General features: G+C 32.1%; 5 protein-coding genes across 9 annotated transcripts in view; all 5 read right to left on the reverse strand.

Annotated features, from left to right (window-relative positions):
• The window catches only part of LOC126914699 (mannosyl-oligosaccharide alpha-1,2-mannosidase IA-like), an 89,560-nt gene that overhangs the window by 34,838 nt on the left and 27,599 nt on the right, over positions 1 to 27,123 (reverse strand). The window lies entirely within an intron of this gene.
• Positions 6,790 to 10,614, reverse strand: LOC126914706 (uncharacterized). Its single transcript, XM_050719047.1, has 9 exons — positions 10,207 to 10,614; positions 9,913 to 10,032; positions 9,647 to 9,764; positions 8,692 to 8,953; positions 7,956 to 8,072; positions 7,674 to 7,764; positions 7,453 to 7,598; positions 7,160 to 7,292; positions 6,790 to 7,100 (listed from the first exon to the last, which is right to left on the reverse strand). The coding sequence occupies exons 1-9, from the start codon at positions 10,372 to 10,374 to the stop codon at positions 7,050 to 7,052; spliced, it is 1,206 nt and encodes a 401-aa protein (XP_050575004.1). The 5' UTR covers positions 10,375 to 10,614; the 3' UTR covers positions 6,790 to 7,049.
• LOC126914744 (uncharacterized) lies at positions 12,972 to 15,535 on the reverse strand. Its single transcript, XM_050719132.1, has 5 exons — positions 15,318 to 15,535; positions 14,900 to 15,022; positions 14,724 to 14,814; positions 14,383 to 14,528; positions 12,972 to 14,273 (listed from the first exon to the last, which is right to left on the reverse strand). The coding sequence occupies exons 1-5, from the start codon at positions 15,515 to 15,517 to the stop codon at positions 14,048 to 14,050; spliced, it is 786 nt and encodes a 261-aa protein (XP_050575089.1). The 5' UTR covers positions 15,518 to 15,535; the 3' UTR covers positions 12,972 to 14,047.
• Positions 18,307 to 20,851, reverse strand: LOC126914701 (uncharacterized). Of its 2 annotated transcripts, XM_050719031.1 has the most exons (9): positions 20,711 to 20,851; positions 20,223 to 20,330; positions 20,040 to 20,154; positions 19,661 to 19,922; positions 19,213 to 19,317; positions 19,051 to 19,141; positions 18,700 to 18,848; positions 18,484 to 18,616; positions 18,307 to 18,410 (listed from the first exon to the last, which is right to left on the reverse strand). In XM_050719031.1, the coding sequence occupies exons 1-9, from the start codon at positions 20,849 to 20,851 to the stop codon at positions 18,360 to 18,362; spliced, it is 1,155 nt and encodes a 384-aa protein (XP_050574988.1). In that variant the 3' UTR covers positions 18,307 to 18,359. The 2 variants fall into 2 exon arrangements, with proteins under 2 accessions (XP_050574988.1, XP_050574986.1); XM_050719029.1 differs by having other exon boundaries at positions 18,307 to 18,616.
• LOC126914745 (uncharacterized) lies at positions 21,552 to 26,536 on the reverse strand. 3 transcript variants are annotated; one of them, XM_050719135.1, is made up of 7 exons: positions 25,604 to 26,536; positions 23,558 to 25,117; positions 23,159 to 23,275; positions 22,957 to 23,047; positions 22,738 to 22,880; positions 21,717 to 21,849; positions 21,552 to 21,644 (listed from the first exon to the last, which is right to left on the reverse strand). In XM_050719135.1, the coding sequence occupies exons 2-7, from the start codon at positions 23,800 to 23,802 to the stop codon at positions 21,591 to 21,593; spliced, it is 783 nt and encodes a 260-aa protein (XP_050575092.1). In that variant the 5' UTR covers positions 23,803 to 25,117; positions 25,604 to 26,536; the 3' UTR covers positions 21,552 to 21,590. The 3 variants fall into 3 exon arrangements, with proteins under 3 accessions (XP_050575092.1, XP_050575091.1, XP_050575090.1); XM_050719134.1 differs by lacking the exon at positions 25,604 to 26,536 and having other exon boundaries at positions 23,558 to 23,999; positions 24,361 to 24,559; XM_050719133.1 differs by lacking the exon at positions 25,604 to 26,536 and having other exon boundaries at positions 23,558 to 23,807; positions 23,882 to 24,559.

Below are 27,123 nucleotides of genomic sequence, written 5' to 3' on the forward strand. Positions count from 1 at the left end.
CTGTTTTTAGTATTATGACTACGAAATGTTATTCCAAGGAATCGTTCAATCTTTCTTCTACACAGAAATATGAATAAGTAAAAAAGCTTTACAAAATTCAGTTTTAATATTTTATATGTATCGTTCTTTCGTGTTTAATTTTTACGAGCGAAGCACTGGAATTTCATAGGATAAATAAGTATGAGAAAGAGAAACTGAGTCGTGTGCACGTCGACGGAATAAAACACGAACAAGGCCAAAGTTTAAATCTGACATGGAATTAATTTTGTATCGTGAAAGTGGCTGTAAGTAGCATAACGTTATATGAGCGGCTTGATATTGCATCGTGTGGCAATAACGACGAGGCAATAATAGTGTATTAAAACAAAAAAACGGGAAAAAATGGGCAAGCATCCTCGGAAGCACGGGTCGCAGAGATATATTTAGGTGTAATAACCGAGCATTTGCTCTTTTTCGAAGAAATTCGACCTTCTTAATAAAGTTTCAAGCTCGGCCACTCGACACGAAAAGACGGTCTGCTCTTGTCTCTGTAAAGATGAAGAACCGGCGACATCTTGAAAAGCGGCTGCCCTAAGAGTGTCCATTGTATCATCTTATCCGTAGTAATTTCTTTTCAGTGGAATTTTACTATTCTGCCGAAATGTTGAACATTTTATAATTGTTTCTATAACATCTTATTCTTAGTTATCTCTTTTCACAAACTTTATTACCGTACTGAAATATTAATCGCTTTATCGTTTCTTACTGTAATATTTGTACACCTATTTTCACTCTAAAGAAAAGTAGTTCTCGATTATGATATTGTAGATATCTGAGGAATGGATAAGTGAAATATTCCAAAGTAAAAAGTATTCCAAAAAAAAAAAAGAAACAAAAATATTCAGTAAAAGGAAAGTAATCGACAATTGTAAATAATACATTTCTGTGCAATCTAAGAACGAGTTAGTTTCCAAAAAAATATTCGATGGTATTTATTATACATTATTACGTGAATATCTTTTAGCGTAACAAAATTTATGTTGAAGGAATTGAAGTAGCTTTAAAAATTAGTGCTCCAAAGCTGGAAAATATGAAATTCTTTATTTCTTTTATTATACCCTATTATCCTATTATTACACTTTTTCTACGATCACGTTCTTCTCGTTTATATTCTCACACACGCTTCTCCGAATCTTCCCCTCCATTTTTCATCTACATCTCTCACGATTTTGCATGAGCCTAGTGTTCATATATATTTGACAACTTGGCTAAGTCTCTACGGTTGCACCTTTATATTTTTTCCACGTATTTTCAGTTTATTTTCCTATATCCTGTTTCTAATGGTCAAGTTTTCGTTCGTCGACCAGGCTCGCTATATTACCTTTTATTTTTCCAAGTTTTTCTGCGTTTTTATACTTCCTCTTTTAACCTAAGACTTGGCTCTCAAGTTATCTCTTTCTACTCTACTTCCTTTCCATTCTCTTTTACTTTTTAAAGAACAGAACATTCAACGAAAAATATACTACCACTACAACGATTATTACGATCGTTACTATTATTATATACAATGTAAATGATTCTTAAAAGGAACGACACGATAAAAAGTAGATCTATAAATGAAGAAACTATTTATGAGATTAGAAATCTGTGCGATGAATTCACCGATTAATAATTTATAGTAAAAACACATCTTTTCAGATGACTTTGTAAAGAACAAAATACTGCGAAAACATATTACATTAGATTCTAAGGCCAGTTTTGTCGAAAATAAACAGATCTATCGTTTAAATAATCAATAATATATATTAGGTTGTCCGAAAAGTGTCTTTCTTTAGCAAACACGTGTTTTTTAGAAAAATGCACTTTCATATAAACGTGAAACCAAGTCTATGAAATGTCGCGGTATTTATCTCAACATAACAAAATGGGTCGCATGTCATTCGACAAAATAATATAAAACAAGAAACGTTGTGAGTCTATTATTTCTTCATGAAACGAAAGAAACTTTTCCAACAACCTCATATATATACAATGTTATATATAGAGTATACACTCAGCATGAAACGTGAAAGAATGAATGTAACAAAACGAAATTAATTTAACGTCGTTTTCCAACAATCCTCTTTCCCATTTCTATCTTTATCAACAACCATCAAATTTTTCCTATTTAACATCACTTCCTGAGAGAGAAACCTTCACGCGAGCAAAAAGATACGAGCAGAAAACAATATTCTTCAACAGAGTTTCCAAAGGATGTAACGGCCAGTTCGTAGACGGATCACGTGGATATGATTAGCAGAGAATGGTTGTTCACGAAACGGCGATTCGCACAGCGAAAAGCACTCGCGTGTTTCCTAGCCACTTGTAAGACCCTGATACGAGGTCTGCAGATAGTCACGGAAGCACTTTCGTGAGTAACAAGTTTCGACGCGGATTTCGCATGCTCCACTTTTCCACCCCTTGTCTTCGAACCTGTTATCATTATTCCATGTACGATACCTCTCGCAAGTACGCGAGGGGTATTTTGGTATTTGTAGTAACAATATTTGGATACAAATAAGCGACGAATTAACGATTACATTAATTAAATCGATTAAAACGTATACAGCGGGCACGAGGTGATTTGCTATGCAAAAATAGAAAAATTTTTTTGTCCGAGGCTTAGTTCCCGAGGAAATCGAATTTCACAAAAGAACAATGTTTCGTGTTGAAATTTATCAAGTATATTTGAACATGGAGAATTCCCGACTGGATAGGACTAAACAACCGGCAAGAGGTTATTCGACGCGTGGAAGTAAGTGGAAGCTTTTACTTATTTTCGTATCTAGAATTTCTCGAAAGCTAAAGTTTGGAGGAAAAAATCTTATTGTATATTTTGTTCTTATCTTCTTTCATAAGGAATCACCTCGTGCCCGATTGTATATAATTTTCGATCGTATCCTGCATAATCAGAACTGTAGATTATAGTAATTTATATTTATTTTAATAAAAGACTAACAGCATAAAACCTGATTTTTTAAATTATCTCGTCGATTATTCGTTGGTTCTGTAACATATTCCAATTGATCGTAAACCTTCCTCGTTATTTGTTATCAAGTTTACGATTTGAGGTATAAAATAAGCAATCTCACTATTTTTCTAATAAGTTAAACTATTTATTGAACATATGCATTCACTTTTGAAAAAGTAGTAAAGATTAGAGATGGAAGTGGAATTACGGTGAAACGAGCTTCGCATCCTATCTAGGCACTCTTTTTACGCCGAAGAAGAGAGCACCGCTATGAGAAGCTCCTGAGTAACATTGTTCCTTACGATCTTACGAGATTAGTTCGAATTAATGTGAACAACTTTGTGGGACAGGTGCGCCGTGGCTTTTTTCAGCTTTACCCCGATTTTTCCTCTCGTTTTCTCCTTCCACTCCATACCTTTACGACTCTCTTGGAACGATGCCGGCGGTACCAAAATTGGATCAGTTTTTGAAAGAGAGAACGTTGCATAATATGGTAGATATAAATGCAACGGAATATTTAAGGTAATGAAATTTCGGTGTCATATTCTACACACTCTAAGAATGGAAAAGATCATACAAACATACGAATCTTTTCTTTCTCGAGATATAAATATTTTTCCTTTATGACATAGCATCTGTTGTAGGGATACCTAAAACTTGATAGATGTGTTGCAAGTTCTTGTTACAAATAAAATTACATATCCCATTTAAAAAACTACAATTAACCTACTTCTCAAACTTCAGTATATTATAGTTCCTATGATAACACTACGTTCATTGTTAAAATAAAAATCCATCTCGAAAGTGTAAAAAAAAAGAAGAAAGACAGACAATTACATCATAAAGTCTGAAATATTCTTATATTTATGAAAATACTCTTATTCTCCCATCTTCCTCTATTCTCAGTGTAAAAGAATCGAAAAACCGGAACAATAAAACGTTCACCAAGCTCCGAATCCAAACTACGTATCAGCAAACGACCGCAAGAATGGGCCAGTGATTTCTTTCGACGAAGACCAACCTAAAGGTGCGACGCTGCTTGGAATAATTCCCTTTCACGTGTTTGGAGCTACGACTATGGGTAAATTCGCGCCCTGAGTGATAATAGGGAACAGTCGACCAAACGAGAGGGTGGTAGTGACTAGATAGAGACGTTATATTCGCGTTTTAGATAAGAGGGTCGATTCGGTAGCGGGTCCAAGGTAACGTACCCTTTCGCCACCTATCTATCGTTTCATCCACGTAGCTGTTCGTTTCTTTTTCTTCGTTGAAGAAAGTCTAGTTACTCGCGCAAATTGGCCGCGTGATCTCTCGCGATCGACCAAGCCGATCTACGGTCACGGGTTGGTCTGCTGATTACCGAGCAGACGCTTCACGCTTCGTTTCTCGCCAATTGCTTCCCTATTTCGTCGAAGATCGTACAAGGTTGACGGACCAGACGCTTGTAATTTCACGCCGCTGCGTGGTTTCTTTCGCGTTCGGCCAGATTCCGACGCGATTTCATTTTTTGCCGCGCCTCCTTCGTAGCGATGAGAGGCCTCGAAAACTTCTGATCTCTTATCGAAACCAAGTCCGCTCGGGTAGGTTCGCTTCTCGCTTTAGGTCGAGCCTCTTTTTCTCATTTTAATGAGCCCGCGTGATGCTACGAGTCTCGTTGTATTACGGCATAGCCAATTCGATCGTAACAATTCGTAGTTTAGAGTTTCGAGGTTGAAATCGAGATTGGGAATTTGCCGAAGATGGTTAAATTGAAATTTGTGTTACAGATAGCGTGACGAGTTTGGTTTAATTGGATTCTTCGTTGGTTACATACAGTTCACACAGTACTTGGTTGGATATAGAAAGTTCAACAAGTTTGTCAGAGTAATGTAAACTTTTAAACAACGAACAGTACGATACGATTAAGATTTGGAATTTTTAATGAAACGAATCAACACACGAATTCCATGCAACACAGAAAATTCGATAATTCGTTTCAAACAATAAACAACACAGTTTCTTATTTACCGAGTTCACCTAGTTTCTAATAAATTTAATTTCTGCCATTTTACGATCTTGCAGATCATCATCTTACTATTTTTTATCGTTACTTCTGCAGAAAAATATTTCGCCTATGCCACAAAAGTTGAAGGAGAATGAAACAAGGAACGTTTCGAACAGGAAAATATTACTGGATGTTCAAACTTCGCTCTAGCTAGGGGAGTATCAAAGAAAGGACAGGAAAAAAGAATTGGAATATTCACTGGTGAAAGGAGTAATCTCGGATAGGACTGATCGAAGGCAAAGGAATACCATCAGCCTTGCCGTAACGACTTCCAGGTTCAGTTCATTTCTATTCACGAGCCGGGGCACTTTTGCGCTTTGAATCTGAGAATACCGGCGATCGTTTCCCTGTCAATGAGCTGGATGGTCCCCGCACCTTCGAATCTTTCAGCTTGGTCAATGCTTGAAATTGTTTCCGAAAGGTAACCAAAAGGCCACTTAGAAAACAAAAAGGAGGATTTAAATCGGATCGATATCATACTGAACGTAACATCCCTGAATTTTGCATGGTAAATATTTGACAAAATAGTAAAAAGGCTAAAATTATTCATTATATTCGCAATTATCGAGAATATCTGCCTCTTGTCTATTTTATTCGTGTAATAGAGTTTGCTGATCGTGAGTTATGTTCATGGATATAAGTTTCGTTCTCTGTTTATGAATACTTGTGATCATTTACGATAATAATAGCGAAATTTATATCTGGCAAAGGGAGATTACGAGCTGTTCAAAGTGTACTATCTACGTGATACGATAACCACGTTCATTTATGAACTAATATATTTTACCTGCAATAAACAGCGATGTGAATTTGCATTTTATAGGTCTCAATTTTTACGTCTTCGGATTCTTACCACATTTCACGATTATACAATAGCGTAATTTACATCTTCAAATTAGATATCTTCTTTATCAGGATTTCATATGTCTTTTGCTTGCGAATATCGTTGATTTCAAGATCTCTGAACAATTTTCTTATTACTTTCATCACGTTCTTAGACATCTTCCAATCCTGTTTATTCTTATGCTTACATATTCTCATTCTGGAATAAAAATAACTTTGGTTGTGAAATAATAAAATTGTGAAAAATAAAATTGGTTGTGAAATAGAATTGAAGTGTATTAATACTATAATTATTAAGCTGAATAATTATTACATTATCAAAACGTTAATTAGTTTATTGAATCAGAGGAAAATTAAATTACTAGTTCTTTTCGGTATCCATTAACATTCATCAATAAAAACGGATATTTTGATGAAATTATAGAAGTCTATCTAATATTTAATTTTACCTGGAAAATGTTGCTATTTAATGGTATTACGATAAAGAAAAGCCTTCGTAACTTTGTAATATGTAACTTTATAATCGACCAGTTTTAACTAATTTCAAGTATTATATACTCGTTCCAAATGTAGTTCATGTTCGTGCAACTACACGTAGAGGACACTTTACCGCTAGAATTGAACGATTCTCGATCCAAATTGTACCATATATTGTAAAATGCTCCATCTTTTCCTTGACATGCACAATATTAATATTTCTATATCAGAAGGCAATAGCAATATACTGTGGATAGGAATGGAATACTGTGAATGGATGTAGGTGGAAACAATAATTGAACATCGTAGATTATAGTACTCTAATGAGGGAAACAGATGGTTTATGAACATTCAGGAATATGATGTAAAATAGCGGTGCAAAGGTGATAGGAAGGGAATGTGTAATTAACAGGTGTTTCTATTTTAAACCTTCCAGTGATGCTTGTACTTCGTATATTTATTGAAATTTTGTTCTACTTTAGCAACATATATTTAATTGAATTATCATTATACACATTATCGCACCACACACATATGTCTTGCAATAAAGATATCAGTGAGATAAAAATTAAAATAATACAAACATATCCTGTGAGAAGAGCTTGTTCTATTATTTTATACAATAAACTTTTCAGTCGAAAATATTTATATGCGGCCAGTTTTCCGCAGACAGATGATGAGAAATTGATAAGCATTTTAATCAAAGGAATAAACAACCATGAAATACGAAAAGGCTGTTCGAACATACTAAAAAAAGTCAGTTTCAGTATATATGAAGAAATTAAGTATATTCATAGCATATTTACCATTGTAAACATATCATGAGACGCAACTATAACACCACCAATAATAAAAGTAAGATCCTTTAGACTGTTTCGCATGAGAAAGAGTACTACTTTTTGTTCCACCACTGGCAGATTGTACCATTCGATATTGTATCTACAAGTATTTTATTATAATAATGATACATCATTAAACGTTGTAACATATTTATATTTGCAACTATACATATCATACAAACAACGAAAGTAATATAATATTTGTAAGTGGTGTATTTTTTAATGTGTCAGTGTGAACTAGATAGATACACGTTACTTACAACTGCTGAAAAATATCGGAGCTATGATCTGTCAATTTTTGGGCAAAATGAATGACAGTAAAAGCGTAAAGTACAGAAGTAATTACAGTACATAATGATGCCACAAACTCCTCCATGTCGTTTCTGATTGACATTGCTTTCGCAAACTGAGACAAAGAAGGATTTGTCAATCAAGGATAATTGTTAACCAACCAAATTTCGTTTAAGCGTGTGATACTCACTTGAAAGAGAGCAAGAATGAACGTAATCAGACCGAAAACGCAAAAAACGTTGTACAATGGCATTATCTTTAGTTGTATAAAATCGACATAACTTTAAAAAAGGAAATATTTGTTATTTTTAGATTGTTCTGGAATTAAGAACGGACAAAATAATAACTTGTGTGAATTAATTGTGCGAATAAGAAAAACTAATGTTAGAAAAATTGAAAAAGAAAAAACACCAATTCTTGACAAATTATTCTGCCTTCAAAATTTTGTTTGAAATGATATTGGAATACTAACTGTTTGATTGTTGTGTGTAATTTCACAATTGAGATTATTTGTTTGTGAATTATCATACTCCTTTGCGCAGGAGAGACTCCTGGTATGTTTGAAACATATATGTGATTTATGCGGTAGCTGCGGAACAATGTACAGTGAATAAAAAACTAAAAGAAATTATGAGTATAATCAATTAATAGCTTAATTAAAAATAATTCGCGCAATTTTCATTCATGTAAGAAAGTAATTAGTTTTATGATACTAAACGATGTGATAATGATTGCACAAGTGTAATGTATATTATTGATATAGCTTGATTGATATTATTGATTAGCTTTGATATTTATTCCAAGTAAACGTATTATCTTCAATATTAAAATCAATAAGTATAATACGTCGGTAATAACGCGGTTATTTGATTTCCCCAATACTTTAACGTAAAAGGTAATTCATAAGACGAACCACTATCGTGACATCACGATAACATCAACGCCTGATAAAAGATAGTTTTTGATACAGATATTGGATACAGTCCAGGATAAGTAGCGCAAACAAATTCAGTCTTTTTGCAATAAGTACTAATAAATGACAATTATAGAAAAATATTGATCCCAGATAAGGTGATATATATATATATTGTATTCCAGTTATTCTAGTTATTATACGTTTAATATGGACACAAATATGTGCAATACCGATAACAAAGAAATAATGGTTCGTTTTTCAGTGTGTTAATTACGTTGTTAAATTTCCTTACCAAACAATTTTTAACAATCCACAAATATGATATACTACTGCCATGGAATTTACTTCAGTGACGAAAACACTTAGTGCTCCAAGACTGATAGTAACATTGATGTAAATAGCTATGTAGTAGAAAAATTTTTCCTGATCAATAAAATATTCCATCATCACTGGGAGCACCCGTGGACGCGTGTAATTCATAGGAATTAACAAATCCAAGATATCATTACTGAATGTTTTCAAGAAGAATGTTAGAATCGTTGGACCAAGGATCACTGTAACAATGTTTCTGATTAAAATATTTGCATTAACATTCAAGAACAAAGTGTAGATAGCTATTGTAAACGTTGCTAAGAAATCCTTCAAATTTATATCGTTTAAAAAGTAAAACGTAAAGAGTAAAAAGTAAAAAGTAAATAAAGTAAAACAATTTTTTATTTAATATCTCCTATTCAAACGATGTTGGTCTTTATCTTTGTTTCTTATTTATTTATTCTATTCATTATTCTATTACTTATATAATATTATATATATAATATTATTCTATTCATCTACTATTCAATAAAGTGATCAGTGTTGAAATTTTCAGACGAAGATGAATAGAATAGATAAAACAATTTTTTTTTGAAGAAAAGATGCTTGTTATAGCTAATATGTCCAGGCGTTCGATCATTGTCATCGTATAAACCGAATTTACATATGCGCGTATAGATCGATATGGATCTGTAGACTTAGTTGCCCATAAAGAAAATCAATATTACTTTTCGGTTAGTACAGACGATATTATTCTTAATTATCAGAACTGGATGAAACTGAAAATTTCTTTTATAAAAAAAATTTAGAAATACTTAATAATAAAATAATAAATAATTGATAATAAGTAAGAATATTCTATCGAAATTGAAAAATTCTTGCCCGAAATTGAAAGTAGTTCAGCCAGTATTGTAGAATGGAGAGTTTCGACTTACGTCCAAAACCGATTGATAGTAATTTCATGGTTTTAGTGTATTCGTGAATGATTAGCAGCTCTGCTTCATTTTTTAACGAATTCCAATCGTATGTAATTCTTTGGAACATCCATTTTACCTGTGTTCGTGAAGTACATAGTTTTGTATCATAAGATGCCGTTTTAAATCAATAGTTTGTTTAAAATGTACTTTCGATCAAAAATCTACTTCATTCGAATACAAAAGCGGATAAGTGATACCGGTCATTTCTATTTTACTAAACTTACGTCCTTAATGTAATAGAGGTATCCGATGTACCTGACGACGAAAATGCAGGAATACGCGATGTAAGAAACTATTTTCCATCTCAGTGCTGTACTCAATTTTGCCATTATCAATTTCACCAACTGCGATGCAAATACATTCTTTATACACTTCATTCTGACAGCTTATCATAAAATTGAAAAATAAGAATTCCACTTTATTGTAAACTTATATTTTGCGAAATACGGGGAAAAAAGAAACCACGCAATAAATTACAGTCAAATAATCGCAAGAATGGTACTAAATGAAACAAATACCTGACCGAATACGCAAAGTAATAAAAGAAGAATGACGAGAACATTCAATAATTTCGTATATATCGTACGATTGAATGGCCAAAGACCAATGGCAGATATGAGAATTCGATTGAGACTGTAATAGTGACTTCCTGCGAAGTTGTCCATTTTTTGAAAGTCTGAACGCATCTGCGGCTGAACAGATTATAGTTCTTCCCTTTTCTCTTTTCCTAATCAAATATTCCTGCAATTTCTTTATTTTTCGAGTATTTTCCATATTTCCTAGACAGCGGTGAATATAAAAAAATAATAACGGTGGGGTTCTGAGTGACAAGTGATGGACAGTAGCTATAGCTTAATAGTAGCTATAAGTTAATAAGGAGGGTGAGGGTCAATTATGGTAATTTCATGATGCGTACATTGTAAGCCAGTAAGGGTAGTTTGCACAGTATTTTTAAATTGTAGAAAAATAAGGATTTCTTTTCCATATTTTTCCACCGTCACGCAAGTTTTCTATTATTAATGCGTATTGGCGTGCGTTGGTGTATAGTTTGTTCTGAACTTGGGGTTGATTATACGTGGCGCAACAAACTTCATAAGGTTCGTGAAGTTCATAGAGAAAGGATGTTCCGAGGATGTTAATACACTCTTATGCTAGAAAATTCTAAATGTGGTTTCACTATCTGCTGCGAGGATATTCTGAAGTGTCTGAAGTATTCTGGTGTTCTTTATTCGATAAATATTTTTATTTTTGTCTCGGAAAGTGATTGTAACATGTAATGATAACAGTGATATTTGGTAAGTGGAATTTGTGAATCATTAAATACCAATGCATGCAAGATTAATTTATACGTCAACGTATTGTACCTGGAATAAGTGGATATATTATCTTGAGTCTATTTTTGCGAATGTTATTCTTCAAGTAATCTTTCATTTCCATTTTGTGCTCATTTTTTGAAATCTTTCAGCTTCAAGTCTTACAGAGGAGGAACTTTTTCCGCGATATTATATTCACAAGAGGCATGGCACGAAGTAACAGACAGCAATTGTATTTTAAATGACGTTCATGGAAAGAGGTAACATTTTTTGCTTGATCCGTAATTGTAACTATATTTCTCTGTCGAGAGATATTTGGTTATCTCTAAATTTTCTTTCCTCCTTTTTGATATATCTCTTTTATAATTAGAACTATACTTAATTATATGTATATATACCGCTTGTGCAAAAGCTAAGAATCATTTAATCTATTTAACATATATCGGCCACTTTACGTAATACCTGCGTATATATGTAATACTATACCTACTCCAATGTTTCAATGGAAAGTAAACTAAATTATTCCACTTTACAGCAGCGTAAACACAATTTTTAAAATAACCTATGAAACTGTATATAGAGTATGTTAATTCTACGTGACTGTATTATCATAGTATTTTATCGACGCATCATCCGCTGCTTCGTTAACATGCAAGGCAGTTACGGAGCAACAGGTAATAACAATACGCTCCAGTGGATTCAGTAACGGAAGCTATAAGTGAAAAAGTTGATTATAGTTTCCTGGTTCGAAAAATAGATGCTTTCTTTAATGAACATTCATAAACAGTGTGCACAACAGCGGCACGATAAAAAGGCTGCGTTAATGAAAGTTTTATTAATATTGTTGCGTCTTTATTCTAAAGCTTTTGCGACTGCTCACAATTTATACTCTTTTTACTTCAAGTGTTCGTTATTTTATCGACATAGGTTCTGTTAAAATATATTTTATGTATCTGTGAACCTGTGGAAGATATTGAAAAGTCATCGAAATCAGGTGGTAGTTAACCTTTTGCAGTTTCATCGAGACCTTTATGCTATCAACTTGCAAAAAATTTGCGAAAATCGAAGCTAACCAATTTTGCTGTTCCTCTGTAAGTGGCGGAGAAAAACAAAAAAAAAAAGAGGTTGTTCCACAGTGCGCACGTGTCGTGAAGTTGCAAGTAATGGCTGCGCAACGACTAGAACGTAAATGCGTGTTCGCCTTGTTAGTCACGCGAGGAACAAAGAAGGGGCATGTACTTTTTAAAACGTTTAGAGCGTTTGTTATAGTTAACTACATACACGCTACAAGCGCTCGATTGAATCATATGTCATCGTAGATTATTGTGTTTGTAGGTACAATCCATAAATGGCTATTGATTTGCCCCATAGCCCCATGCAATCGATGTTGCCCTCCGTTCAGTGCAGTCTATATTATCTATATTGATATATAATTGACTCGAATACAACGAGAAACTTTTTAGAAATGTATGAAAGTCAAATAATATGAATTAAGAAATTGAAAATAATAATTAACCGTGCCAAAATGTTCAAATCATTTTCATCTTCATTTTCGTCGTGACGAATGCTACTAACTGACATTCAAATAGAATCTTGATCTTTAGAATCTGAACTCTTGAATCTGAACAATTTGATATGAAGCTAAAAGACGATTCTATCTCTTTTGCTTTACAACTACATATCATTTAACACAAAGAAACAATGTATAGTATACTGAATAGGTTGCGGACAAAAAATCAGAAGAATTGTAACGATTAAATGAAATACCTGGACGATTGTGCCAGTCAATAAAATTAAAATGACAAGAGCGTTCCACAATTCCGTGCATATCGTACGATGAAGCGGCCAAATACCCAAGGCGAGCATAGTAATTCGATGGATGTTATATAGTGATGACTATCTGCGTAGTCCATCCCTTGGAAAAGCTCGAACACTTCTACGATTTCCGGCAGACAAAACATTCTATCATCTGTTCGTTCCTTTTTCTCTAATAAAATATTCTCGCGATTTTCCTATTTCTTCAGTATCTTCACCAACTATGAAAATAAAAAGATAAAATCCTCGACGTTCCGGAGTGTCAAGCAACAGCCAATGATTACAGCTTAATAACAGGTCAATTATGACATTCTCATACCACGCTTCTTGCAAGGAGTAAAACATAGTCTATAGAACGTATTTAACCCTTTCGCTTCGAGCGCCGCATATAGGCAGTGACCACGCGACGACTCCTGAGTCTGGCACCCCATATATCCGCCATCCAAATCGTGCTATCCGTAGTCAATAATATATTTTTTCGTTATCGGCAGAACATTTTCTGTTGATTTTATTGACATATTGGATTAATCACTTTTTAAAGTTACTCATCGTTGAAACACCATCAAAACGTTTCATGCAGTATATTTCAAACATCCAAACGATCGTATACTGTTTCATGTTAAAAAATCTATTAAATCCATTGACAGTGAAACGATATTTCATATACGGTCCTTACAATGATTATTGTTATTTAAGACTTAGAAAAACGTATATACAGCAACCACGCACACTGTGCGTATTTCTGGCGCGCGTTTCCGTTCAGTGACAGTACTTCGACGGACTGGACTGCCGAAGTGAAAGGGTTAAATTTTACGAAAATAATTCAATTTCGAGAAAACAGTGATACACTGTTTTTCATAATTCTTTTTTCGTTTTTTCGTATGTCTTTTGTTATTAATACGATACTTAGTATGTGTTGGTGTTTGTCTGTGAACTTAGGGTTGAATCAAGGCAATGCGTCGGGTTTCATTCACTTCGTGAACTTCACCCTGAAAGAATAAGGAATATTGTTTTTTATAAAGAGTTTATATCAAAGAATTCTGTTAAATGTGATTTCATTATTATTTGACGATGCTGTGACGTTTGATGTTTAGCATTTGCGTTTCTGTATACATCTTTTACGCGTCTAAATCAATGCTACTAATTTCTATCAGTTAGGTATTACATCTATGGACGAGAAATGACTGTCACTTCATGGACATCATCACCATGAAATATGAAATTGACTTTCTCAAGATCTGAAAAATAGATTACAAGGACAGCGATAATGACGGTATTGCCTCGATACGAGAGGACGATTTATGAAATTTGGCAAACGTTGTACCATTGAAACTCCTTCCATCGAGGCACTGTAGACACCGAAGAAAGTGCAAGTGAAACTGTCGATGCTCCTTATCATGATTATCAATAACAGTTTCTGTAAAGGTACGGATGCTTCGTACCAATTGGTGTTGTATCTGTGAATTTGTAATAATAATGTAAGGTAGTATTTTAAAAAATTTGTTATATTGTTTCGTTGTTATTAATTAAATATTTATAATATTTTTGCACACACAATGAGCTCACATGATTGTAACAATGTTATCAGCGGCATCTGAAGTAAACTGCATTATATAATGGAAGAAGACCATGCATGTTAGCATGCAGCTGAGAACAACTAGGTGGATAATCGTTTCTTCCATATTTCTGTATAGAAATGCTGATTGAGTTAACTGAAAAACGTGTTTCTTTTGTAGAAAGAAAATGGTTTCGTATATATAATAGTGATAATAGATGTTTTAAATATACTTTTTTTTATCACTCTTTTGGCAAATCGACGATATATTCTATCAATGGTTAGATCTTTTATTTTTTAAGTATGGTCCTTATCTTCTATTAATGATTAGTAAGAACAGTATATTACTCACGAGAAATAAATTAATGCTCAAACATATGGTAACGAATAGAAGGAAAATACCATAAGAAAACATGTATCTGTCTCGTAAATTGTATGCGTACCTTTAGTAACAAATAAAAACGATTGGACAGAAAATTGTAAGTATAAGAATCGTGATCAGACATATAAAGGTAGGAAAATACTAACTCCATTGCTCTTCTGTGTGCATTTATCACGATCTCTATGTTTTTTTTGCTATTTCTGTTCAAATATCTTCGTGAGACGTGTGATTGAACACAATCTTCAAAAACTGCTTTCTTAATATGATAACTGCAAATTATGAACGATAACTTATCTTTAAGCAGATGATCAAACTTATAAAAAATAAAAGAAATACAACATAAGTATAAAGAATATAATGCACATTGTAGAATTTAGAGAATAATGCAAATCTCAGTTTTTCATTTTCAGTTTTTCGTAAAAATTTCAATTTGCTCAAACATCTGCAGCCTAGTAATAAGAATACCAGTAATGATTGAACATAATTTTCTTTTTAATCGAATTTACTAAAAAGCAGACTGTAATTTATATTTTTTCTCTTTGATAATTAATTTCTTAATTTTACCTCACGACCGCAAATAAACTGCTAGCGTGTTGAAACCACGTTACCATTAAAGTCTCTATTCCGGCTAGTATAGTAGCATTCAGGATTAACAAGAAATACTGATGAGACGTAATTAAAAAGGAATATTTCTTCTCATCGACGAAGTATTCCATCGCCAATGGAAATTTATGCTGGCAAGTTATGTTCGTGGATACGATCATACACAGAATATAGCTAAACACGTGGCATGTTATTGGGATAAACGCTCCTAGATATATTAATGCTGTAACAAATTTGCAATCGAGTAGAGTTACATATTATTTTGTGCTTTATCGTTTCGTATTAATTTCTTACCAATTAATACCACTGAATAACGTTTTCCTAATGCAGCGTATTTCTTTAGAATCTTAAGAGGCTCGCCTTGGTTCATCTTCCAGTCATATTTCACTTGTTCCATTAATTCCATAACCTGGATTTTATAATTGTGCTCGCATTATATTTACCGAACGTTAGTTCATGTTTGTCCATCACTAATTTAACAGATTCGTTACCAACGCTACCAACTCTACAGGTTTTTTTAATCGCATTGATCAACTGTATTTTTTCTAGATTTCTCAATTTTATTATTAAGGTACGCGATTAATGTTGAATTCTTGAAAAGCAAACAATTTACGTAAGTATATGTTTGACCCGACTCTGCTTCATTTTTATTTATAGAGTGGCCTTAAATTAATCATGTATTCTAAACGAATTCTAAAAATCAAGCAGAGTTATATCGGATAGATTGTACAAATATTTGACGCCAATCTTCCTGAAAGTTGCTGGCATATTACAAGAAGAATATATCGTATTATTACCTAAGTCTATTGTACGAAAATACGAGAAATTAAAGATAATACGTTGTGAACTACAATTTTTGAGACTCACTACGTTGATTTGATACCAGAACATGCTGTATCTAACTACCACGTATGAGCACAGTATGATAGGGAACAGTCTGTTCGATAGGACATATAGAGTAAATTCTGCGGTTTTGAGAGCAAACAGCTGAAAATAACGAAAGTTACACATAAACATTGCAGTTTCTCTTTTAAATAAAAATTTCATAAAATAAAATATAATTATCATTCAAAATGTTTATGTTGTTCAATAAATTTATGGAAAATAGCGTTTATTAATTTAAAAAAGTATATATATAATAATAAATAAAATATAAAATTTCTAAAATTTAGAAATTTATAGAATCTATTTCTTAATAATTTATAGAAACTTTTTAACACGCTGTGGTTCAGTTAAAAGATATCACAGAATCTATTCCAGTTAAACAAGATAACGACGAGTCACAAGTTACTTTCATCAGTTTAGCTTGAAAATTTCCATTAGAATTTGTTCCATTATTCCATGATAAGATTTATAAAAAATACAGACAGTCTTCAATGTATTATATAAATTAAAAAATAGGAATTAAATCTTTAAACTTTAATCATACATTAATTAGCTGATACTGAGATACCTATAATTTCAAATCACTGTTACACAGAAAAGTAGAAACGACGTAACAGGAATTATACCTGGGGAATTACAACAGAGAGAAAAATAAAGCAGATGATATTGTTATGAAGCCATCTAAACTTTGTATTGTTGTATGGCCACAGTCCTACCCACGATAGCAAAAAAATGCTACGTTTATAAAAGGCTGCCGGTTCAACCATCGTGTGCAAGGATTGAAACACTATTGACTATATTTGCACCCCATTTCAATCTTCCTCCTATAAATTTTCGCAAATATTATGAAACTTTGTCCTCTTGCAGTAAAATGAGTGGCATAATCTACAATTTAAAGATTAATTATTCATACTTAAACGCTGTGCTATCGATTGATTCGATACCCCTTTGCGACTATGTAAAGTGTATTATTAAGGAAATTATACGTTACTGAAAAGGGGAAGTTTCATAATTTTCTTTTATGTTTCTCACGAGCTTTTGTCACAGGGGTCTGCGTTAGAAATATACCCGAGACGTTTTCAGTGTCTTTTACCTGCTCGAAGAGAAAAGAAATAGGTATTACTTTTCTATGGTGTTTGTTATTGGATACGCTTCAATTGGGAAGGATCATAAAGAAATTATATTTGTTGACATAAACAAATAGTACAATACTTTTCGTTTATTCGAAATTCTCATTTTTCATTGTGATATCATATATTTTATAATAATTTTCTTCCTGCTTTTTGGCATTATCGTTTGCTGTTCTTTAGATTCTCTCGACTGGCTTTTGATGTTAATATTTGTTGTATCTATTTTTGTTTATTGCCTTTTATTGATATTTTATTATTCCGTTCTATTCGATTGAAAAATGAGAATGTGCACCAAATGTGAGTACCGCTATTAACTAAACTATACGTCGTAAAAAAAGAGATATGTGAAACTTTCTTCTGAAAAATTTTGTTCCTTATATCGTAATTTAGTCTGAGATGAAAATATTTCTCGAGCACGTTCGATCTGCTTTCTTTGTTGTGTGTTAAGCGTTCAAAACATTTCTTTCAAGTAATATTTCTATCATTTTGCGGCTACATATCATTATATCATATTTTATACATCATTTTAAATTTAAGGGTCTTCCTTTTCCATATATCACCTCAATTTCTTTTTTTTACTTATACATGCAGAAACTTTGCATTTTTTTAAGGATTCAGAAATATGATATGTTAAATATCAGACATTTTATGTGTTACAACGTAGCAGAACTTGCTTTGTGCGTCAGTGAGTACTTTCACAGAAATATGTCGTTGAAGTGATAGAATACTTTGAATTAAGTTTGCTTGTTACAGTGCAAAGTTAAGTATATCCTTTGTTTCGAAAATATACGTAAAAGAATAATATAATTTAGGACAAGGAAGGATCTAATTATGAATTCATGGACATGTGCAATTTTCCACAACAAATTTAATTGTCCGATAAAAAATTATTTACGATGAATTGTTTAATTTAACATTCATTTTAATACAATTATTTCAGCATAATTTTCGGCTGCATGCTATTTCGTCATTGATGAAACTTCCATCTCTACTGTATCGATGATATCATCATAAAATACGATATCGATGCTTTTAAGAACTAAAAGTGTAAGTAAACCATAAACCACGTTGCATTCAAACAACAAGAGAGCATTATTTAAAAAATAACATACCAATAGAAAACCATTTAGTGTCCCATCATAGAAACCGGAGATAGTGAATAACAATGGTTTGCTGCTTCTCAACATGATATTTAAAACCAATTTTTGAGTTGTTAAAGAAGTTTCATACCAGTTGGTGTGAAATCTAGAAACATTAAAAAATAGTAGCATTTAACGTTTTTTCTAAATTTAGTTATTAAATTCATTACTAAAAAATGAAATGCTTACATTGTTGTGTGAAGATTATTGGAATAATCCAATAATTGTTGACACATATTATTTATGTAGAACATAAACGTTAATTGGCAAATAATAAATAAACAATAGGTAATTGCTTCCTCCTCGATTTCGGATAAAGAAAGCAAGGACTGCGATAACTGGGAAATAAGTAAAACGATGTCGGATCCTGGCATTCCATAATTTAATGGTACAAGAGTATTCTTATTATTATTGAAAATGGATTAATAATAAAAAATATAAAATTTTTACTAGAAATTTACGAAGTTGTGCAGCTTCAGAGACCATGGATAATTAACAAAAGATTGTTGTACAAAAGATAGAAGTTTATGCACTACTCACACAAAATAAATTAATTCCTAGGGAAATGATAACACACGCAAGGATCACGCCATATGTTAATACGTTATTACCTTGCAACTCTTGAAAAAATCTATGAGAACGAATCTAATTAATAAGCTGGTCTTACAACAATGGTACAAATGAGTATAAAGCCATACTGACTGTACTGATCTACTCTGAGCGAATACGACTTTTGCTATGTCCTCTTTAGTTCTACGATCGAAATGATTTTTTGCGTTCCTGAGAGTGGCTCTTTTTACATAATAACTGGAAATTTAAGTAATATAAACAGGATTTAAAACACGTAAGAAATGTAAATAATGTATAATGTGTATATTCTCGTATATATAATTTATAGAACAGATTAAGTATTTGTACAAAAAAAATAATTAACTAGTGTAAGACGGAATTTTCACCTGTTGAAATATTCATAATATAAGTAAAAAAAAGCAGATTACATCGTAACTTATTGCAAAATCAGTAAAGCTAATCTTTCATATTAATGTATGTGTTCTGTTGCTTCCCAATAAAACACTGATCATTACTGGTGTGTCGAGCAACCTCAAACAGGTAAACAGTGTACTGGACAGTTAATTATTGTTCGTTATACCTCGTAATTTTGCACAAGCTAACAGCATGTTGTAGCCACATAATCACTAAAGACTCTGTTGCCAGAAAAACAGTTACAAAAATCACTGTCGATAAGTACGAATGTAGAACTGTGAGCAAAAAGCATTTTTCTTCGAGCATTAGATATTCCGTTGCTATGTAAAATCTTGTGAAACAAATTTGGTTCAATGATGTACTTTTATCTTGAATACAGATCAACAGGGGGTACAGTATTACGAAGGTTAATGATACATATATAATTACTGTAACATATACATAAAATTATAAAGTTTGCAATATATTATTTCATACGTTCAATTCTTTAAAATTTCTAAATACGTTAATTCGTTACGGTCAATTCATCAAAATATATTTCTTACACGAAAGTCGTATCCCGTAACGTCTTCCTATAGAAGCATGATCCTTCATAATTTGAAGTACTTCGCCATTTTTCGTTTCCAGGTCCTCTTTTATTTTATCCATCATTTTTTTGGCCTATATTTACGTTCGTTTTTGCAAAATATTCTTTAAATCATAATTTAATTGTATTTTTGAAAACTCACTGTAGGAAGTTGGTACCAATTTATATTGTACCTTACGAAGTAGCTAAAGCTCATGATCAGCGTCGACACATCCTTCAACATGAATTCCCTAGTCTTGAAAACAAAACACTGAAAATAGTGCAGCTCTATGTAAGAAGAATGGAAATTTTGTATAACAGAAGATTCAACATATACGATAAATAGCGAAGTTCTCGCATCAAATTCAACTTTATCTAATTCGCAATTATTGATCGAAAAGAAAATTTGATTGTCGTCGTGTATATTTTTTTTTTATTGAGCATTTGAAATCTCGATGGAGATTTATAGAGTTTCAAAATACAAGTAATATATTTTTATATTCTATATTAAAGGGGGAAAAAAATAGAAATAAACTTTTCCGTAATGTAATTACTTAGTATATATTCTCACCATTGTGTCTAACTCAAGGAAATATGAGTATAATATAAGTTAAACGAAAGTTAAATTACATAAGAGAATAATTACTGCACCTGGGCCATTATAAAAAGAAATAAATTCAAGCTGATGAAACTGTTTTGTAAAACTTTAAATCTTTTGTTGTGATACGGCCAAAGTCCTAGTCCTCTTAAGAGAGTTTTGCTGAAACTATAGTATGCCAGTGTTTCGACCATCGTGTACAATGGTTCAAGAACTACTGATCATTTACATCTTCGATTTTATTTATTTCCACCTCTCTTAAAAATTTTCCAGTAGAATATTGCAAAAATTTGTTGACTCTCAGCGAAGTGAACCCGACGAGCTATAATTTCAGAATTATTTATTCATATCTCAAACGATTTTCTTCCATCACTCGACTACGTATAGGTCTTAAATATCTAATAAGTTATCATATAAGATAATTATAGGTCAAGGAAAGGGGGAAATAGTCATTTCACGAAGTATCCTTCGTAACAATTTTCTTCTTCTCATATTTTTTTGTTTCCTTCGGTCTGCGATAAAAATATTTCTTTACCACCGTCAGTGTATTTTCTTCGCTCGAAGTGAAAGCACATCAAAATATTTGCATTTCAACATAGATCATTTGCATCTGATGCGTACGGAGAACGCGTCTGCATATATTTTCTGACATAATCTGTTTTTTGCGTTTTCTAACATTGAAACCAAAAATCTAAATGGAATTGGAAATTTTAAAGAAACATCTGCCGCTTATAACGTAAAGAATATTTGTCAACGATAATTACAAGATTGAAGTGAATAAATATGTAACCTTTATCATTGCTACTTTATCAAACATTAATATGTTGAAAATAGGTAAGTGGAACAATTTCTTCTACAAGCGAACCAAGATATAATCCTGCATTTTATTCAACACTGCATAACACAAAATACACATATCTTCTAGCGTTTAAATTAACGCATTGTTGAATAGATTACCATGAAATAAGACACGGTCATTTTTGCCAACTAAAACACGTATACAAATCTATTTACTTGTTTACTGCGAACAAAATTTTACGATACCGATGAATTTCTTACCGAGGAAAATCCTTCCATACATGCAGAGAAAACACCAAACATATTGAAAGAAAGAGGAAATGAATATTTTAACATCATAAACAGGATTATTTTTTGCACGTGCAACGGTGCTTCGTACCATTCTATATTATATCTAGAAATGTAATTTATTAATACGTCAGTAATATACAGGGTAGCGCCTTAGTCGTAGTAGAATCGTGCAAGCGCAGATTCTACGTGAAAAAATAAGTCGAAAATAAGTAGGATACAATTATCTCATATGACGCTTCGTTTCTGGGAAAATCGAGTTTGACAATTTATCAAGTATATTTTAACTTGGCTAAAGACTGACCATGTATGAGCAAACACAATCAACAGGAGGTTATTATACATACGGAAATAAGTAAAAAACATGAAATGAATATTTTCCATTAAAGGATTCATTTTCAAGAAGATAGAGCTTAAACGAGAATTAATTGAAAACGAATGGTCTTGTGTACACGCGTGTGCGCAATATATATATTCAAATTTATTTTTCTCGAACAAGCACGAAATATCTTATGACAAAATTTTATTCTACATTTTTGCCTTATATTTAAATGTTGTTTTTTTAATTTAATTAATTTAAATCTGTCGATTATTTACTCTTGTTCAATCCGGAATTAGCCGAATGTAAAATATTCGAGTATACTTGTCAAATTTTCAAAGTCGATTTTCTCAAAAACAAAGCCTCAGATGAAAAAATGTTACATGAAACATTTTTCTTCTTTCTTTACGTAAAATTAGCCTAAATTTAAGTATTGCGTAATTTTTAGAAAAATTACTTTTTCACTATGTGAAATTAATATCCACGGTGCGTAATTAATTTTTACAATTACTTTTGGATAGTGTATTATAAATCCTATAGATTAAAGCATTGATCAGTAAAAAAGAATAGAATTTTAGCGGAAAATGGATTATGTTGCAGCGTAAAGCTTGAAACATCTTGTTATTGTACGGTTACAAAATGTAAAATATGATATAATAAAAAATATATACGTACAACTCCACGAAAACATTATTGTAAGCATCCAGCATCGTTTGAGTCGTATAATTCACGCGAAATAAGCAAACGATTTCGATCATGGAAATTATTATGTATAGAAGTACATAGTTAATCCTATGAAGCAGATATGATTGAAAACACTGAAAGTACGTACGTTTCATCAGTAATTATATTTCGAACATTATTTTCAAATTATTCCTTCGAATTCTCACTTACTAGAAACAGCGAAATACCTAGAATTAACACTCCGAACCCGCATAGAAGAAAACTTAACACCATGTAGGTTTGTTTCAAGTACAGCAGAACTCTTCAACGATTACGATAAACAACGTTAAACAAAGAAGATTATATAAATGCAAATATTATGGAATAAAAAATCGATATAGCAGTACAATAGTGTAACTGCTTCGATACCTACTTCATACACTTCACATGTAAGTATATCGAACTTTTTAAACTCTCTGTCATCTTGAAAGTTTTGCTGGAGGTAGAATCGTGCAAAGAGTTGTAGATAAATGCTTCTTTTATACGATTACTGTAAATTATAAAATTAGCTTAAATTGAAGTATTGCGTAATTTTTAGAAAAATTATCTTTATACTACATGAAATTAATCTTCACGGTGTGTAATTAATTGTTGTACTAAAAGCTATAACATGACAACAAAATTGATATTTGAATATTTATCATCGATCTATAATCAAATCATCTTTCATCGTGATAATCGATCAAATTTTTGATAATTCTTGATTTTTTTGATTGCTACAATAAATATTATGTATCTTCTCCTAACTCAAAGAATCCCACCATTAGATTACCTAGCAATTTCAAAAAGACTACGCAGGTGTTGAAATGTCATAGTGCTAATACTTCCCGCTGCTATAGATGTTGCATTTGCTAGAAACATTACAGTGCAGAAAATGCAGTAGGAAATATAGCGTAAAAATTTTTGATTGACGATGGTTTGCATCCAAATTGGTAGCAAATGCAAATCTGGTACGGTTAATAATTCAGTAAAATTGATAGCATAAAAAACCGTTCCAATCATCATCGTTGAGTACATAAAAACTGGAAAATATTACTTCTGTATAATACTATAGTAAATTAGTGAAATCCACGGAATTATGATAATGGTTTCTTACGACAAAAATATTTCGAATGGCGAATCCCTTCTTTTGCATGTTTTGTTAATATATTAAATTCTTCTAAATTTCGTACAGTCCTCCAATCCTGTTGCACGATGTCTATAATCTCCTTAATCTGTGTGTATGATAAACTTCTAGATAATTAAAGTTAGATGACACCAAAGTTGGTATGATATTCATAGTTAATCTCTTCGAGGATTAATTTGTTAAAGACAGAATTAAAAAAATAGTTCATTTCTTCGGGGATTAATTTATTAAAGACAGAATTACAAAATTATTTTTTAATCCTATTTATTCAACATATGTTTATAGAAGATAACTAATATCGAAAAATATTTCGAAATACTTGAGAAAAATGATGTTTCTTTTATACACATCTAATAGTCAAGTATTCCTCCAAAGGTTACAAGTTGCAACCATGGCATTTATATACGCTATCATATGCAGAAGAGTTTAATTAAGATTTAGAAACTTACGATATCTTGCTTGTGCCATAACGTGCTATATAACAAACAAAAACTCAACGATATGACAACGTCAAGCAGATAATGCGAAAACAATGAGGAAGTAAAACTGGTATTAATATAGATTATTAGCTGGAAACAAATCCAAATTAGAAAGTGTATCTTATTTTCAAGGTTTAATGCGATTACGAGGTAACCGCAGCAAGATTTATATAGCGAAAATTATATAGTGTCCATACCTGTAAAATACAATTATTGAAAAAACTACTGGCACAAATGATTCTATGCACTCTGGTGAATTTTGTATGTTTGTACGGCCACAATCCAGTTATAAGTAAATGAATCGTAGTATATCTATAATAACCTTTCTTAATATCGTCCGTCTGCGACGGTTCAAGTACATTTAACTCTGAAGTTACCATCCTACGCGTTCTCTCCCCTCTTTTTAAGTTGAAAATTGTCAGTATTCTCTCGCTATAATTTCTTTGATAATTCTCCCTCACGAAGGGGTGAGAATGATTGACGGACACCGTAATTTAAGTACGATCGATAAACAAAGGGTAAGTAATATCAGAGGAAAATTGTCTCAGTTCCTCGCGTGTTAGTATGAATAAATTATGCTTTAATACGTCTTACAGCGTTTTCCCTCTAAATTTTTCACGTATATCTCGATATTCATGGTCTTTATTTTCTATTTTTCTTTTGCGGGCAAGAAATGCTGGTGCCGTTGACAAGGAAGGGGATGTTCTTCTCCATTCGACGAGAAGAACTGGAAGGGTACACATACATTTTCAGCGAGAGTATAACGTTTTAGCACTTTAGTAGAGATGCAAGTTACAATAGAAAAAAATTTGTTGCTATGTGCGATTAATTTTCATTTACTTTGTAACATAATAAGTTAACTAAATGTGTAATATGCAGTGGGATTAAATTTAGCCAATGAATTTCACAAAAATAGGATAAGAAAAGACCAGAAGTGAAAAAAAATTGTATTACTATTAAAGTCATATTAATATTCCGCGGTTAACCAGTAATTTTCAGCCAACACGTAAAAAGCGACGCGTATACGATCAGTGCAACAGTGTCAAAATAAAACTGTCGCTGTCATATAACTGTGAAAATCATGTGATTACTATGACTATTTCGTGCTAATGCGCCAGGAACGTGAGTATTTTTGCAATACTTAATATATCGTTACTACGAAATATATATACAAAGGTATATTTGTTTTTCTTTCAAGATACCAAATAGTTACCTTCTCGTCGATTTTGATGCGCTTGAAACATATTGTCAAGATCATCATTTTGGACAACATTCTCCTATACATATATAGGATGGTGAGCTTTAGTTTTCGAGTTACACCCAAAAATATGTTCTATGTTATCATTTTGAATATATATTTCATTTCATCTTCACTTGGTTTTCTACTAAATAAGTAGAATTTTCCAATGAATATACCAAATAAATATTTTAGCCTATAATCGACGATATATGTATTATACACTGCGTCAATTATTAATGTTACTAATTTTTTCTCCATGTATTATGGGGTTGGCAACTAAGTGATTGCTGATTTTGTCAATACCACCTAATGACAAAATCCGCAATCACTTAGTTGCCAATCCAATATCTTAGATATTTTATAACATTCGTTAGCAGAGGAAATAATACATGTTCACGATACCTTTAGGTTGCTTTAGGTTTCGTTCAATGAGTAATTTATTCTCTCTTCTAAGACGATCAACGTTACTTACCTGAAACAAATAAAATAATCACATTTTTACATGACGTTCGTTTAATGCATAACGTAAGTTAACATAAAAAGGGAGAATGTTACGTCTCTGTCTTTTGTGCATACTGCAATGAAATTAAGACAATAAAATGAATTACTACCATTATTTCTTACCGAACCACCTTAAACAGCGCGACCATGTGATAAGTAAAACGACTACTATTATTTCGGATCATAATGTGGCCGTTGTTCCCCAAAAAAGAGGAGAACCGCCTCGAATGATGTAATGCCAGTGTATATTTTATTGGCGGTAATATACTTTGAAGTTGTATAGAAATTTGCAGACGATTTGCAAATATCCATAGCCGGAGGTTCTATTATTCGCAGGCAATAGCCAGCGGCATTCCGATAAGTAAACCATGACTGCAACGATATGAAATTGCTGATTTCGATGAATTAAATGAAAAATTCTATTTATAGGCAAATATATGTACATATTATTATTTTAAAAGGATGATTTTTGAACGAGACAATATTTGCAGTTACTCTGCGATTTTTCACAATACATTTTACACGATATTTTAGATAGATGCAATAATAGATTATTAATCAAAAGTAATACACAAATTTAGTCAATATATTCACGACTATTCAACAACCAATAACTCAACGTTATTTTGCAAAATAATGAAGGGAAAAGCAAGGAAAGAAACAATAAAACGGCAATACATGGCTCGTATAAATAATTCCATTATCAAAAAGGTACCAAGAAAGATGGACAAAAATATAAAAGAGATAAAGAAGTGTTTCGTTAAAAACTCGAAACAGAATTTCTTACATGTCAATATTATACACAGGAGTTTTTCTTTCTCCGCATATCTAAAAACAATTTGTCGTCCATCATCGTTACTTTTAAAGATCGCCAGTTGTCTAGAAGGATTTCTGCGATGCCCTTTATCTATAAATTCGAAGGCGTTGAATTAAAAGGAATCTTGAATCTTAAAAAAGGAAATGTAACAGTATCTAAATTAATAAAATAAAGA

The sequence above is a fragment of the Bombus affinis genome, chromosome 3 (assembly GCF_024516045.1).
Source record: "Bombus affinis isolate iyBomAffi1 chromosome 3, iyBomAffi1.2, whole genome shotgun sequence".
NCBI classification, from domain to species: Eukaryota; Metazoa; Arthropoda; class Insecta; order Hymenoptera; family Apidae; genus Bombus; species Bombus affinis.